Below are 15,259 nucleotides of genomic sequence, written 5' to 3'. Positions count from 1 at the left end.
GGTGTCTGCTCTGCAGCCCGGCCACTGCATGAGTCCCTCTTTCATGCCTGTCCCTTGAGCAGATCCTCACTTCCTACCCTTCAGACTCCCCACAGCCATCTCTAAACGAATAGAAAGTTCTCCTGAGAAAAAACATTTTCTAAGTATTTTTGTTAATAAGTGCAAAGAATTAGAATGGAATATGAGCTAAAAATTATAAAAAATGTAATCTGTGGCTACTCCAGTGACTCATAAATTATAGCATTTTCTTAAGTCTTTGTCTTCAAACTATAGGGTTTTTGTCAACCTTGATAGCCTTCATAAGCAGCAGCTTGATTTGGTCTTCGAGCCTCTCTCTAATCTGGTCACAACCTGCCTTTCCATCCTTTCCCATTGTTTTATGGTTGTCCCTGCAGGTCAGCGAAACAGAGTAGTGTTTATCATCAGAATATACCACAAAAGCCTGCTTATACTGTTCTCTCTGCCCAGAACACATGCACTTCTCCGTTTCTCAAACTCTATGTGAAATGGGTTGAGGCCCATTTCAAAACTAGCTCTTCCATAAAATCTTGTCATGGTAGCAAGAAATGTTTACAGTGAAGCATCTCCTGTCCTTCTGGACTAGAGGTAGAAATCAGAATAATTAGAAGCTGAGAGATGATGAGGTTTTTCCCTGTTTCTACCTCTGTGTAACTGTGGAGAAGTCCTGTCTCTCAGGCCTGTTTCCCCCTTTCTCAACTATCCCACTCAGGGAAAAAAAAAAGTAAGTTTGCCTCCTTCTTTTAGACCCCAGTAACTCTTTGTCCTCCTTGTTGTCACCTATATACTCTGGTTGCCTTGTAATTCCTTGTTTTCTTGTATTTATTCTGTAGGAGATCAGAAGTCTGGTGGAGAGTGCCTCTGGCCATTAACAATATGCATCTGGCACTTGGCATAAATTTGGTGTGTGGTAGCCGCCTGTTAATACTCACCGAACACCTATTTACATACTTATTCTTGTGCTCCCTCCAGGGCCTATTTAAAACATCAAGATTGAGCACTCAGGGACATTGTTGACAACCTTGCTCCATTGTTTTCTGCCTCCTTTCTTGAACTGGCATTCTTGAGAACTGGAGATTTATTTTTTATTCATCTCCCGTATTCATAGAAGAAGCTACACTCCAGCATCCTTTTCAGAAAGCACAGGATGAGGTAAAAGTGAATATCTGTATTCTGAAGAGGATCTTTCTGAGTGAGCCAAGGACTCATAAGATTATTGTCTCAAGAAGAACATTTCATAATAAAAAAATATTGGGGGCTCAGTTTGGGACATTCTTGGGAAATACAAAGTTCCTTTATTGACCCAAGAAAATTCATATTGTAATGTAGAGAGAAAAGAGGAAAATTATTCCAATCCTTGTCTTCTAGAGATTCAGACTGAAATGTTTGATATCTGGGATTTGCATCAAAACAATGAGGGGGTGGTTTTAGTGGGTGACAGACTAGATTGGCCACAGGTTAGTAATAGATGAATCTGCAGAATAGGTACACAAAGGTTACTTATTCTGTTCTGTTACTTTTGTCTTTATTTAAAAGTTTTCCCACTAATGACTTAGAATTTTTAGCCACATAGCATAGGTTTTAGAATCAAGCAGGCCTGAATTTAAGACTGGTGCCATTCCTTGTTAGCTGTGTAAACTTGGACAAGTCTAACCTCTTTGAATTTACCTCTCTGTGTCCCCTGTGAAACAGATACTACTTTTCAGGGTTCTTTTGAGTTTTCAAACACACAATACATACAATACACGTATGCATATACCTACCTGCAATGGCTAAGTTCTAGCCTAACCAATCCACTGAAGACAAACCAAGTTGGCCATATTTAGAGAGAAGACAAATCTTAATTCTATTTCCCCACTTGTTGCTGAATAGGAAGGCCTTTCATCAACATGGGGTCCCTTCTCAACATTTCCAATAATCTCTAGGGACATATACTGATATCTCCTAATGTCCTCTAGGCCCCACCAAGTAGTGGGTCCCAGGGAAAGAGATGTAATCTCCCCCAGAGATTGTGGGGAAAAGAAGCTGGTTCCACCACTCCTATCTCTGCAGTCTTCTTTGTTCATGATCCCTCCTGCCCACAGGCCCTCCAAGTTGACCTCCTTGGAGCTCTGTGTCTGATCACCTAGGGATCTTCTCACCCTGGCTGGTAGAGAGATCAATTCTCCCTTCAGGTCTTCCTGTGGTGCTGGGTAGATTGCTTGTGATGGGATTGTTCAAATTTCCCTCTCAGTGAATTTCAAGGCACATAAATAATCCAGCAGGCTGGGAGGCACAGTGGTCAGTCAGTAGCAGCCTCCCACTGCCTCCAGTACTGCGGCACGCTTCAGGAGCTAGGCCTGGTGGTCCATTTAGCACAACTTCCTCAACTCTTCCTCACTCTTGGCAGTTTCTCTCCAGGGCCCAGCTGTCTCTCCTTACAGTCTGTCATCTATTCCTTAATCACTGCTTCCACCGTGGAGTCTGAACAGCAACCCAAGTGCCAAACTAGACATGTGCTTAGGTACCTGTGTGAGTTCCCAAAAACTCCAAAAATTAAGGAACTTCGTGAAAATTCTATGATTACGAAACTGATTCTTCTGTCTACCTATTTCAGTCTCAGATCTGACCCCACCAAGACACTTTATAGTATGTATGCAAAGTTCCTGGTTCCCAGTAAACACTCAGAAAATAGCAGCTGTGACTGTCCTCCAGGATCAGAATGATCAGCATCGTGAAGCTCAGAAGATCCCTTGTCATGAGCATTATGTAGTGTGCAGACTTGTCAAATCCCTATCTTGTATACCTGAAACCAATACAGCATTGCATGTCAACCACACATCAATTAAAAAAAAAAAAAAAGAGGGGTGCCTGGGTGGCTCAGTTGGTTGGGTATCCAACTCTTAATCTCAGCCCAGGTCTTCATCTCAGGGTGGTGAGTTCAAGCCCATTTTGGGCTCTACACTGGGCACAGTGCCTACCTTAAAAAAAAAAAAAAAAAAAAAAAAAAAAAAAAAAGGGGAAGAGGAGCGGGAGGAGGAAAAAGATACCTTATCACAGTCAGAAGATATGAAGACGAATTGCTCTGTTTTTACTTTGGCTGTTCAAAAAAAAAAAAAAAAATGTATTGCCATCCCTTTGAGGTGTCCCTCGTGTTATTACATGTTTTTGTCTAAGATATACTATCACTAGGAGGAGGTGATTTATGAGACAAAGGACAGAATGAATTTTGAAATATCTCAGAAGATTTTCTGGCCATTGTCTGTCCTGTTCTCTCAGTCTGTGTGTATTGTGGCATTAATAACCTTGGAGAATAAATAACATTGCCTGTTGCAAAATAGGGAGATGTAGAAGTTGACTGATAACTGCACTAGAGATGAACCTCATAGTGGTAGGTGTGTCCTGTAGATCTGAGGGTGTGGTGTCCTTTTAGTTACAAATTAAAAAAAAAAAAAACAACTTGTGAGGCATTTTACTTTTGTTTAGGATACAGTAGTTGTGATCTTTTGGCATTCAGTTTTACATTCTTTCTCTTTTTAGAACATCAAAACTGGCCCTGAGTCAAGGGCTTTTTTTTTTTTTTTTTATTGATTTCATTTATTTGACAGACAAAGATCACAAGTAGGCAGAGCAGCAGCCAGAGAGAGAGGGAGAAGCAGGCTCCCTGCTGAGCAGAGAGCCCAATGGAAGGCTGGATCCCAGGACCCTAAGATCATGACCCAAGCTGAAGGCAGAGGCTCAACCCACTGAGTTACCCAGGTGCCCCAAGTCAAGGGCATTTTTAAAGTTAGAATGAAATAGGACCCTATGGATTTGCAGTTTTTTTCTCAGAAAATCCTATTAATTTGTTTGAGTGGCACCAATCATCTACAATAGACCTATCAGCAAAAATTACATTGGTAAGGTGAATGTAGATTAGTGCAAGAGTTTCTAATCATAAAATCTACAGATGAAGAAACATTTCATCTAGGAGAGCAAAAATGAAGTAACCCCAGGAAATTATCTAAGCCTGTAATTACCCTTACGAATATCTTAAAAGCTATTTCTTATTGTTCTTTAACTTTTCCTACCTGAATATTGAAATAATACTGATGTGCATGTGTGTGTGCGTGCATGTGTGCACATGTGCCCGTGTAGCCTGTATTTGCTGACCCAGCCCATGGGAGAATATGTCTCAGTTTGTTCCATGAGCACCTTGGCTACCGCACCCTCCAGTAGATGTTGTCAAAAGCAAATGGGCTGGACCCTGGATTTTCATGTAAATGTTATGCAGGTTGATATTTGAATGGCTTGCGCAGGAAGAACATTCTTCCTGCTCTGTGCTACCGACATGTGTTAGACTCATTGACTTGAGCCAGTGTTCTACGTGTAAGTAAGTCTGTCATTGGAGCTCTTTTTCTTGCTTTTAGTCAACTTCTTAGCTTTGCTTGGTTTTGAAATATAGCCAGCAGGTTATCTTTTTCATGACTTGCCCAGGTCTTTGATAGTTATGTGGGGGTTAGGGTTTCCTGTGAGTCTGGGATGCTGGTTTGAATAGTGGTGACTTTGATGCTGGAAAAAAAAGAACACAGTTGTGGAAAATTTTGCCAAGTTATTTCCCACCCCCACTCCATATGCACAGACACCCTGAGGAGTTGTATTTCCAATTTCATTAACTACAGTTCTAAATTTGAAAAAACTTCTTTTGTCCAGTTACACTTGTAAGAAGGGAGAAAATGCTGTTAGATCAAATTTATGAAAATCTGGGGTTGAGATATGTTGTATATTGTTTTTTTTCTGATCAGTGAGATTTATAAAGACTAATGAATTGGAAGTAATATCCAATTGCTTACCTAGCAACTGTTTCAGAACAATAATGTGTGGCTACTAAATATGTGACATTTCTCCAAAATTATAGAATTAATAATCTGTATTTTATATTTATCAAAAAGTTTCTCACTAAAATGTTTCACATAAAAGGTACTGAACAGAAAGGCTTATACAGACTATTAGAGCAAATAAGACTAATTTATAATATAATGGAAGTAAACTCTATTTCTGCTGTATTTTGATTTTAAATGAGATTTTTTTTAAAAAGTCTATAGAAATGATGTGTTTCCTTTCTCCCCATATTAGAAGTCAGTTTAATTAAATAGAAAGTGACTGTATTCTCTTTTATACCCCTTAAGTTCGGATACGGGTATCTGTAACCCTAATAGGTATAATTAGTTTTTTTCAGACAAAATTAACTTTTTGGGGCACCTGGGGGGCTCAGTGGGTTAAGCCTCTGCCTTCGGCTCAGGTCATGATCTCAGGGTGCTGGGATTGAGCCCCACACGGGCTCTCTGCTCAGCAGGGAGCCTGCTTCTCCCCCTCTCTCTGACTGTTTCTCTGCCTACTTGTGATCTCTCTCTCTCTCTGTGTCAAATAAATAAATAAAAATCTTTTAAGAAAACAAAATTAGGCTTTTAGTTAGTGCAATATTATTATTATATATGTGTTAACTATAGGACAGTAATAAGTATCATTTCAAGCCATATATTATCAAATTTTTATATGTTATAGGGTGTTAAGTGTGCCTGATTTTTAAATTATTGTTAAGGAATGAATCCTTGTTGACGTTTATGACGTATGATACTTGATGAAACTGAAGGATATTTAATATTTTCCTTTTTTATAGCTTCATTTCTTATGTATACATTGGAATATAGTTAAATAAGCATATAACAATTACTAATGCATCTCTTAAATATTTTAATGATAGAGTTATCATCATTTACCTGTAAGTTATAAAGTACAATTTCTCTTCAAAATATAATTCAAATATAACCCCATTCTGTTCTGTGCATATTACTTTCCTCTGTGGAGTGTTGCCTATAATTTTTGATTTTATGTATTTGTCTTCCTGACTGGCTTACAAACCTCTCTGGGACAAGGACTGTAGTTTTGTGTGTGTGACAGGCTGGCTTCTGTCACTGCTTCTGGGACAAAGTGAGGCTTTGATGGAAGCTGATGAATTAAATCAAGCTGATGTCGTGACGGCCTTCAAGCACACATGGTCTGACCCAAAGGCATTTAGCCAGAGACAAAATGAAATAAAACAGAAGATTGCCTAACATTGATATGTAGGATTAGGTATAAATTCTTGCTTTGCACGTTTGTGGATTCTTCTAAACATTGGAGCTGAACATCTTAAACGTTTATGTTTAAATCATGTACCGGTGTGTAAGACCGTGACTGGGAAGTCTGTGCCTCACCAACAGCCTGGGTTATGGGGTCTCAGACACAGTTCTGTTCACAGTGGAGAGGACACTATTAGTTCGAACTGGGTTTGGAGGCTGATCCCACTATTCAGAATCTTCCTGGGAAATTATTTTATTCACTGGTTTTACTTTCTCTACCTGAAATAAGTAAATATTTTCTTGCTAAAACCCACTTTCTAAGGTTATTGGGAGAATGAGTTGGAATGCTATATAAAAGGGCTTCTGTACATTTTAAATGCTGTCATTATATTGCATAACTATGTATTCTGCAAACTGTTACTAAGCCCGTACTTTTCTGTTGCGATAGTCTATGTAGTCTGGGGTAGATTCCAAATACTGTGTGTGATACAGTGTTCCTCCATTGAAACCTGTTGTTGGGTTGTGGCTGTTAATAAGTTCTCTCCTGGGTTATAGAATATGTAAATGTCTTCATCTCTTTGTTGTTTGTGCACATTTTTGATCAGTTGGTTTCAATTTTCAATATTAAATTCCTATAAACCAAACAATGATGAAAATAGACGTATTAGAAAAACATAATATTAAAGAGTAATGCATGTTCCCACTGTATTATTTGAGAGTAAGTGCGCTAATCAACCCTAACATCCTAAAGTTCCCTCTAAATTAGGAACTTATGATCAAGATTAAGAAGTTCAAATAAGACTTTCAAACACTTGCCCTGGCAGCCTGGGACCACGATTTTGTTAAGCTCTGTTTGAGCACCAAGTAATAGGTGCTGATGTAGATAAGAATCTCAAATATCCTTTAGATCTTTGAGAATGGGATTAAGTTTAAAAGGTATTATTTGTCTAGCTAGAAAATTGAAAACCATTTTTAAATCATCAGGTCAAAAGTTTTAGGTTGATTATTTCCATAAATAGAAATGTTGTGTTATGTCCACATAGAATGTTCTGTTTAAAGACAACTTAAGTTCATGAAATAAACTCTATCTGCCCTTTAAGTTTAGAATTTGTTTTGCCCAAGAATTTATTAGGTATTCTTTAAATATTAGACTTGTAAGTATATTTAAAATTGGATTTTTTTTTTTGAAAGTACAACTTGGAGAATGTATGTTTATCAATCTGTCCTATAGCGTCCCATTCCCATATCCTCTTTAAAAGAGCACAGTAAATATGGGTCCATTTAAAATTGTATGAAAATGTTTGCTTTAAACAACCTTTCTGGAATGGAAAATGTCAAATTGTTGAACGTGTTTTTCCTTTTCCTTTTTTTTTTTTTTTTTTTTTTTTTAGGAGAATGGTGTTGACCACTTGTATTCTGAGAGCCTGCCACAGTCCAGGTTTGCTTTTTTGTAATGTGCATTTGAAGGTACATTTGGTTAATTTTTAAGGAACTCTTTGGACTTGACACTCCAAAATATTTCCTCTACTCTTGACAGGGAATGTTCCACACTGTCATCTCCTGGACATACTTTGTCCACAGAGAGTACTATAACTTCAAGTGGTGAGTGAACTTAGAAAACATATAAAAATAGAGTATTAGTATTATAACTATAAGCTTGGTTTCTATGGCCTGCTGAGGTGAATGCAAGTGAAAACAACATAGGCAAATAACTTTTTTGCATGGTGTTCATGCTGTTAGTTTCTTCCTGTTGATAGATTCTGGGTCAGAAATTTTGAATATGGCTTCTGGTGACCTTGACTGTAAATCACTCTGTGAGAAAGAGGAAGATACAAGATCAGCTTCTGGTATGATAAAGATCACAGGTAAGCTATTGAAGTATTCAAATATAGTTTCCATTCCAAAGCAGTAAGTAAACCTGTAAGCTACTGGAGCAACTATCTTCATAGTTCAGTAACATTTTATTTAAAAAAGAAATTGAAGATCTACTCAGGGAAAAGAAGTCCGAGAGGTAATCGTGGCCTTCATATATGCTAGTGTTGCCATTTTCCCCCAAGTTCTATGGAAAGAACAAAAATTACAATATATTTTAATAGGACTTAAATATTTCCTAATGACAAAGATTGACTGGCTACAACTGGGTTTCTACTGTGGCTTAGGTGTAGAATCACTTGCTTAGGAAATTCTCAGAATCTTGGGGCACCTGGGTGGCTCAGTGGGTTAAGTGTCTGACTCTTGATTTTGGCTTAGGTAATGATCTCAGTGTCATGAGATCAAACCCCGCACCAGGCTCTGCCCTGAGCATGGAGCCTGATTAAGAGTCTCTCTTCTTTCCCCACCTCTTCTTCTGCTTTTCTGCCCTTCCACTTGTGCTCATGTGCATGCTTTCTCCTCCCCACCCCACCCCCCAAATTCTCAGAATCCTAATTAGATTCTGCTTAGTTAAAAGAATGGGCCAATTCGTGATGGTCCACTCAGGGGGCAAAAGAATTAACTAGATAAAATGTTCCATCCTTTTTTGCTCCTTGAGTCTGACAACAGGTAGTTACTCTCAACCATTCCCAGTGAGACATCACACAGTGAATACTGATGGGAAGTGCATAGGCTCCCGTACACACACACACACACACACACACACACACACACACAATAAATCAGTCAAGGAAAATTCATTCTTAAGTTGAGATATAGATGCTAGACTAAAGGAGTTGTGAAATCGTAGAGATAGAATCCATTCTTTATTTTAACTGAAGAATATCTTCATACTTTAGCTCAGACTGAATAAGATAAATTTTATTTATTTATTTTTTAAATTTTATTTATTTATTTGACAGAGATCACAAGTAGGCAGAGAGGCAGGCAGAGAGAGAGGGGGAAGCAGGTTCCCTGCTGAGCAGAGAGCCTGATGCAGGGCTTGATCCCAGGACCCTGGGACCATGACCTGCTGAAAGGAGAGGGTTTAACCCACTGAGCCACCCAGGCGCCCCATGAATAAGAGAAATTTTAATTAGAACTACACAAGATAGCATTTTTCACCAGTCATGTAGACAAAGATACAAAACTTTGATTACACTCTATTGGTTAGCTTGTAGGGCAAAAAAGGAAATCTCATACATTTCTGTAGGGAATGTAAATTATTATAATTAATATGGAGGAGAATTTGCCAATATCTACCAAAATGTTAAATATACATATCCTGTGATAAAACAGTTTAGTTTCTGGGACTTTATCCTATAGATCTAAATACTCACATGACTTGTAGAAGTTTCTTTACTACAGTATTTTCTATAATAACAAAACACTGGAGACAAGTTAATTATCAAAAGAAGCCTAGTTAATATATATTGGTATCTCCATGTAATGGAATACTAATATACATCCATAAAATGTATGTAAGGAAATTTTCTTAGAAGGATATCAAAGAATTATTGTCTCTTAAAAAAAAAAACCCAAATGCAAAAAATTATATATTGCCTATAAAAATCTGTGGGAAAATAAAAAGGATAAGAAGTTTTTATGTATGCATAAAGTATTTCTGAAAGGCTAGACAAAAATTAAATAACATCGTTTATGGAGAGAGAAAGTAAGTTTCTTATAGGCATGGATGGGAGGGAAAATTTTTACCATAAAACATTTTACACTCTAAAATTTATGGACCATATGAATCTATCTGTCTTAAAAGTTAACAAGAAATTAAAGTTTTCATTGGGAAAAGGCATTTTATCTCTGAAGAAAGTGGTTACCATTTTCTTAATTCCCTATAAATTTTAAAAATATACATACTTGAACTATTTCTTTTTCTTAAAAAGAAACAAAACCTATTTATAGCTGCTGACCTTTGTGCCTGTACTGAACTAAATTCAAGACAATGGATCATGTAAAGAGGAAAATCATTATCAAGTACATTGCAGTACAAATAAAGTACACGAAAATAAAGGGAAATTACAGAGAAGAATGGCATAAACCAGAAGTACCTATGTTTCTTTGATGACTTTTTTTTAGAAAGATACCATGCTTTGGAAGGGTATCATATTTGGTTATCAGCCTTACATCTGTAATTAAAAAAAAACCTGTTTTGCAAGCTGATTGTTCATCCTTCCTTCATCCAACTTCTGTAAATATACTAGTAATGTGTTTGATTTAAAAAAGCAGCAGCAGCCTTAAGAAAGATTTTAAAAATTATTACTTGAAGGGCTATTTATACAGATACTCATTTCTATTAAGAAATCTTAAATGGCTAGCTTCCTTGGAAACCTTAGCTATTCTAGTCCTGATTTTTAGTCCATGGGCACCTTTAAAAATTTTTGATACATAATTTGTCTTGCATGTTAAGGTCTTTGACATTTTCTAGTCTGTTCATATTGTCACCCTCACTATTTCCTTCTCTTTTATTTGTCACTGCTCGGGTAACTGTTTAGTGTGTTCCCTTTTTCTCACAGGCAAAAGTGCATCTCCTGAGAATATTGCACTGCAAGGCTCTGTGAGTGAGGACAAAACCATGTTAAATCTGGTAAGGAAATATATGTATGTTAACAGTAAAGGTAATGATATATTACAGCAGTAGAACTGTCCCTTTAAGTTTGCAGAATACTCTTAAAAGCACTATCTCATCCTTCTAAAATATTATGAAGTTAATAGAATTTAATTACTCTAATGTTTTATAGACAAGAAAGTTGGTGCCAAAGAGTCCTTGTGACATGTTCAAGGTCTCACAGTAAAGTCAGAGCTAGGACCTCCTGACTTCACATTATTTTTTCATTCACTCATTCACTCATTTATTCATCAAAGGTCTCCTGGAAGCAAGGTCAGTATCTATCAATAGAGGACTTTTAAGTAAACAACGGTGTTAATAAATAAGGTTAAATAAAGCAGTGATATTTACCTTAAAGATATGTTCTAGTTAAGAGAACGTGTTCTAATTAAGGGAAGAAACATACCAGTTACTCAGTAATATATAATTTCTCAGTATGGTTAGTGATATAAAAGAAAAATGTTTGGGGTAAGAGCCCAGACAAGTCTCATGGAGGAGGTACTTTGTGAATGGTATTGATGCTATCCAGGCACTTGGAAAACTGCTTTAAACATTTAAATGTTTATAGAAAAAGTTAAGTTCCTTTCCTTGAAGAGAAGGTGCATTGTCACTTGTATGAATTTATAATTATTGAGAAGTAACTAGTAGACTATGGATCCAATTCCATGTTTCTTCAGGGTCTTGTTTATGTATCAGTGCCTCTCTGTTAAAAAGGGATCATTATTATTAGTACTAGTAGTAGTAGCAGTATCATTGGGGTGTGTGTGTGTGTGTGTTGTTGTTTTCCCCTCAGTGTATAAATATCGCTTTAGTGAGGCACATTTGGTTTTAAGAAACAGAGACTCATGAAAGCTAACTCAAGTTATGAGAGGTGGTTGTGGCATAGATACATTTGAGGCAATAGGGTAGATAAAAATTTTATACTATTCTAGTCTGAATGGAGTGGAATGATTGGGTATATGATTTGGAAATTGTTCCTTGTAGTATCAAGCATATAGAGTGTTGTGTTGGCCAGTAAGTGTGCCGAAAGTGGTTGCCCTTTATAAAACACAGAGGAATATCTGGGTTCCTCTAATTGTTCATGGTAGTCTTTTGAGAAAAAGAATTTCTTCCCATCTCAAAACAAGATAGAAATAAAGAAACTTAAAAATAATGGGTTAGAAAATGTAGTAATGGAGATGCGGTACTGGTTAGGATACTATCGCAACAATTCAGGCAAGGCATGAAGATACTATGAATTTATTCTGGATGGAGAAAAGAATAATTTGGGAGAGATTGAGGGGACAGAATTTATAGTACATGGTAACTGATAACTATGATGGGGGTTGGGGATGCATGGGAAAATGTTAAAACTTGGGCTTTTATGGCTTATCCTACAGAATGAATGGAATATCATGAGAATAGGGAGGAAGTAAGAAGAGTAGAATTTGGGGGTAAAATAAGATCAGTTTAAGTTTCAGGTTGATATGAGACATCAGCACTCTGGAAGGTTCTATAGATAGCTACATAACTATATTCATAAACTCATTCCTAGGACTTTTAGGAGCAGACACACATTTGTGAGCTATCAGCAAAAAAACAAGTACGTGAATGAGATTTCCCAAGGATGCTGGTAGTCAGGAAGAGCGCACTGGAAATAATGGACTCTTGTTGATTTCATTATCTAACAAAAGAAGGCAATGGCATAGGAAACTCAGAAGGAGCTACTATAGCGATGGGAGGACATCAGGAGGTGACAACCAAGAAAAGAAAAATCTTCAAGGAGGAGAGGATTCTAGATCATTTTAGATGCTACAGTGAAGTCAAATAAGATAAAGTCTGAAATTTTTCCATTGAATTTGGCAATAGAGAGTTCACGGATAACTGGAGAGGGAGGTTTTTCTTGGAGTATTGGGTACAGGGACAGAAGAAAACCAAAAAACTGGAAACAGCAACCATGGACAATTCTTTCGAGAAGAATCATGGCCTTAAAAGATAGGATTGGAAGAAGATGCCATATCTGGAAGAGGTCAGAGTGTTGAAGGAGGATTCAGTAAACTTAAGAATATTTAAATGTTGATAAAGAATGATGCAGTGTTTTACTTGTATTACTGCATTTGTTACATTTTTCAAAAATTGTACCTTCAATGCTCTAAAAATTACATGACATATATCAATGGCTCTACCAAGGAAATTTGTCTTAGACGTGTTTTTCAGGAAAAAATTTCTAAGAATGTTGAAAATTATCACCATAAAAATGATTTTATACCTATTATTTTTTCATTTATCTCAGGCAGTATAGTATAACCCTCTTATTATAGATAGATAAGATAGATAAATTTGTAGAATAGTTGGTCAGCAACCTTAAAATGTATTTATATGGAGTAAAAGCCTAACATAACATACCTGCAATTTTTGCCACAAGTCCCCCAAGAGCCCATCTAGAAAGCGAGGTGTGATGGTCCTAGATCACCCCTACCTCTTTATCCAGCCAGTCCTCCCACTCCATCAAGCTCCAGCATGTTCCTTGTCTGTAGAGACTTTCCCTGCTTCTCAAGCCATGGTGTCTCTCCCCTCCCTTTGTAGAGCCCTTACTTACTCACATCTCATTTATTTGGCAATCAATCCTACTTTGCCTTACGGTAACTTGTATCACATTTATAGCTGTTCATATGTTTCCCTTTTGTACCTCAACTAGATTGGAAACCCCCTTAGAGCCAGTCCTGCTTTCTTCTTTAACCTCTAGTTCAGTTCTTTGAATACCATAGTGTTTTTGATAGAGTAGGGTTAGGAGAGGACAGGAAGTTGGAACATGATTGGTTATGAAGGATTTCCACTCTACCTACAGCAATAAAATCTCTTTATGATTTTAGGAAGCAAAAGAGGAACCAGTAACAATAGATGAGCATAGAAAACAATGTGCTGCAAGAGGTAAGGAATGTTCTCTTCTAACCCCCATGAGAACTTTTGTTCCTGCTTATATTTTTATGAGTGAAATCTTTCTGAGTAAAGATATGATACCTATAATTATGCATCTCTAGGTAAAATCAGTCAATAAAATTGATTCTTGATTCAATTTATATCATTTTTGAAAAGCCACATTTATGTTGCATTAACTATTAAGTCCCAAGGACTTGTAATAACTCCTGTGTTATTATGAACAAAGAACCATGCCAATGTTGGTAGCAAATTCTAAGCTCTACTTTGAGATCTTTTTAATGATCTGATCTGAAAGTAAATAATATTTTAAAGAATAAGTGCTAGTACGCTTCCCTCTCCATTCCACCTCCATTAGGATGGAGTAGTGGATAGAGTTGGGACTTTGAAGTCACCCAGACTATATTGGGTGACTCTCTGACTAGGTATGACTTCAGAAGGTTATTTAACCTGAGTGTCAACTTCATCTGCGAAATGGAAAGGATGAGTTTAAAAAATTAACCTTTTTTGAGAATATATCATATGCTAAGTTCTAGACTAAATTCCCATTTTATAAAGATTTTATTTATTTGACCTAGAGAGAGAACACAAGCATGGGGAGCAGCAGGCAGAGGGAGAGAGAGAAGCAGACTCCTTGCTGAGCAGGGACCTCGCCCCAACCCCCACCGATGCAGGGATCGATCCCAGGACCCTGAGATCATGACCAGAGCCAAAGGCAGACATTTAACCAACTGAGCCACCTGGGTGCCCCTAAATTATGGACATAATTTAATTCGTTCCCCCAAATACCTATGGAAGGTAAATTGCAATTCAATTTCCTAGCCTGTGGACTGTAGATGATAACAGTACCCAACACAGGTTTGCTCTGAGGATTGAATAAATTAGGTATAAAGCAGTTAGAAAAGATGCTTGGCAAAGTTCTCTAAAAGCTACTATAAAAAAATAATATCATCCTTGTTTTGTAGGTGGTTTGATGAAGCTGTGACTTGTTCCAGTTCACAAAGCTATAAGAGTCAAAGCTGGGACTTATATCAGTTTTTTTTTTTTTTTTAACTCTAATACTCTTAATAACTAATATATTGTCCTCTTTGTGAAGTTGTCATGAAGAGTATCATTAATATGTATACAGAGTCCTGTTTGGGGACTGGCGTGTAGTAAACTTGTGACAAATGGGTGATGCCATGCTTACTATTGCTGTCATTGTTACTGTTATTATACTGTACTACGACCATTACTCTTACTACTACAATGACTCTTCCTCCTGCTGCGGCTGTTCAAGCCTTGGTCTGAAGAAGGACTAGGGTAACAGAAGAAGGTATGCATTTAGCCCTGAGATCAAGTCAGATAGACATTCAAATGCAGAGAGAGCAACTGGGCTCTTCCTGGACCCAGATATTTTCAGGTTTCAGACTCTTCACATGCTGACGTGTGAGCCAATGATTTTAATGTCCTTGTGATCCCAGTAGCATAGCATAATGTTATCTTATATTGAAGCAAATGCATTATTTTGTTTACAAGAGTTTATTTATGTATTTGAGAAAGAGCCAGAGAGACAGCACAAGTAAGGGGAGCAGCAGAGGGAGAAGGAGAAACAGGCTCCCTTCTCAATAGGGCTCCAGCCCAGGACCCTGAGATTGTGACCCAAGCCGGGGGCAGACACTTAAGTGACTGAGCTACCCAGGCATTCTGAAGCAAGTTATGTTATTACCTGGCT

General features: G+C 37.3%; 1 protein-coding gene across 5 annotated transcripts in view; it reads left to right on the top strand.

Annotated features, from left to right (window-relative positions):
* The window catches only part of IRAG2 (inositol 1,4,5-triphosphate receptor associated 2), a 46,514-nt gene that overhangs the window by 15,222 nt on the left and 16,033 nt on the right, over positions 1 to 15,259 (top strand). For 3 of the 5 annotated variants that reach the window (XM_032855244.1, XM_032855243.1, XM_032855245.1), the window contains 6 exons: positions 4,154 to 4,255; positions 7,490 to 7,536; positions 7,636 to 7,700; positions 7,856 to 7,963; positions 10,538 to 10,608; positions 13,482 to 13,539. In XM_032855244.1, the coding sequence (XP_032711135.1) occupies positions 4,154 to 4,255; positions 7,490 to 7,536; positions 7,636 to 7,700; positions 7,856 to 7,963; positions 10,538 to 10,608; positions 13,482 to 13,539 (451 nt within the window). The remainder of the gene's footprint in view (positions 1 to 4,153; positions 4,256 to 7,489; positions 7,537 to 7,635; positions 7,701 to 7,855; positions 7,964 to 10,537; positions 10,609 to 13,481; positions 13,540 to 15,259) is intronic. The other 2 variants (XM_032855246.1, XM_032855247.1) reach the window with 1 other exon arrangement.

Source organism: Lontra canadensis, unplaced genomic scaffold, assembly GCF_010015895.1.
Source record: "Lontra canadensis isolate GAN:19392208 unplaced genomic scaffold, GSC_riverotter_1.0 scaffold9, whole genome shotgun sequence".
Lineage (NCBI taxonomy): Eukaryota > Metazoa > Chordata > Mammalia > Carnivora > Mustelidae > Lontra > Lontra canadensis.
The sequence above is the reverse complement of the archived record's forward strand: the minus strand, read 5'-3'. Positions and strand labels throughout refer to the sequence as shown.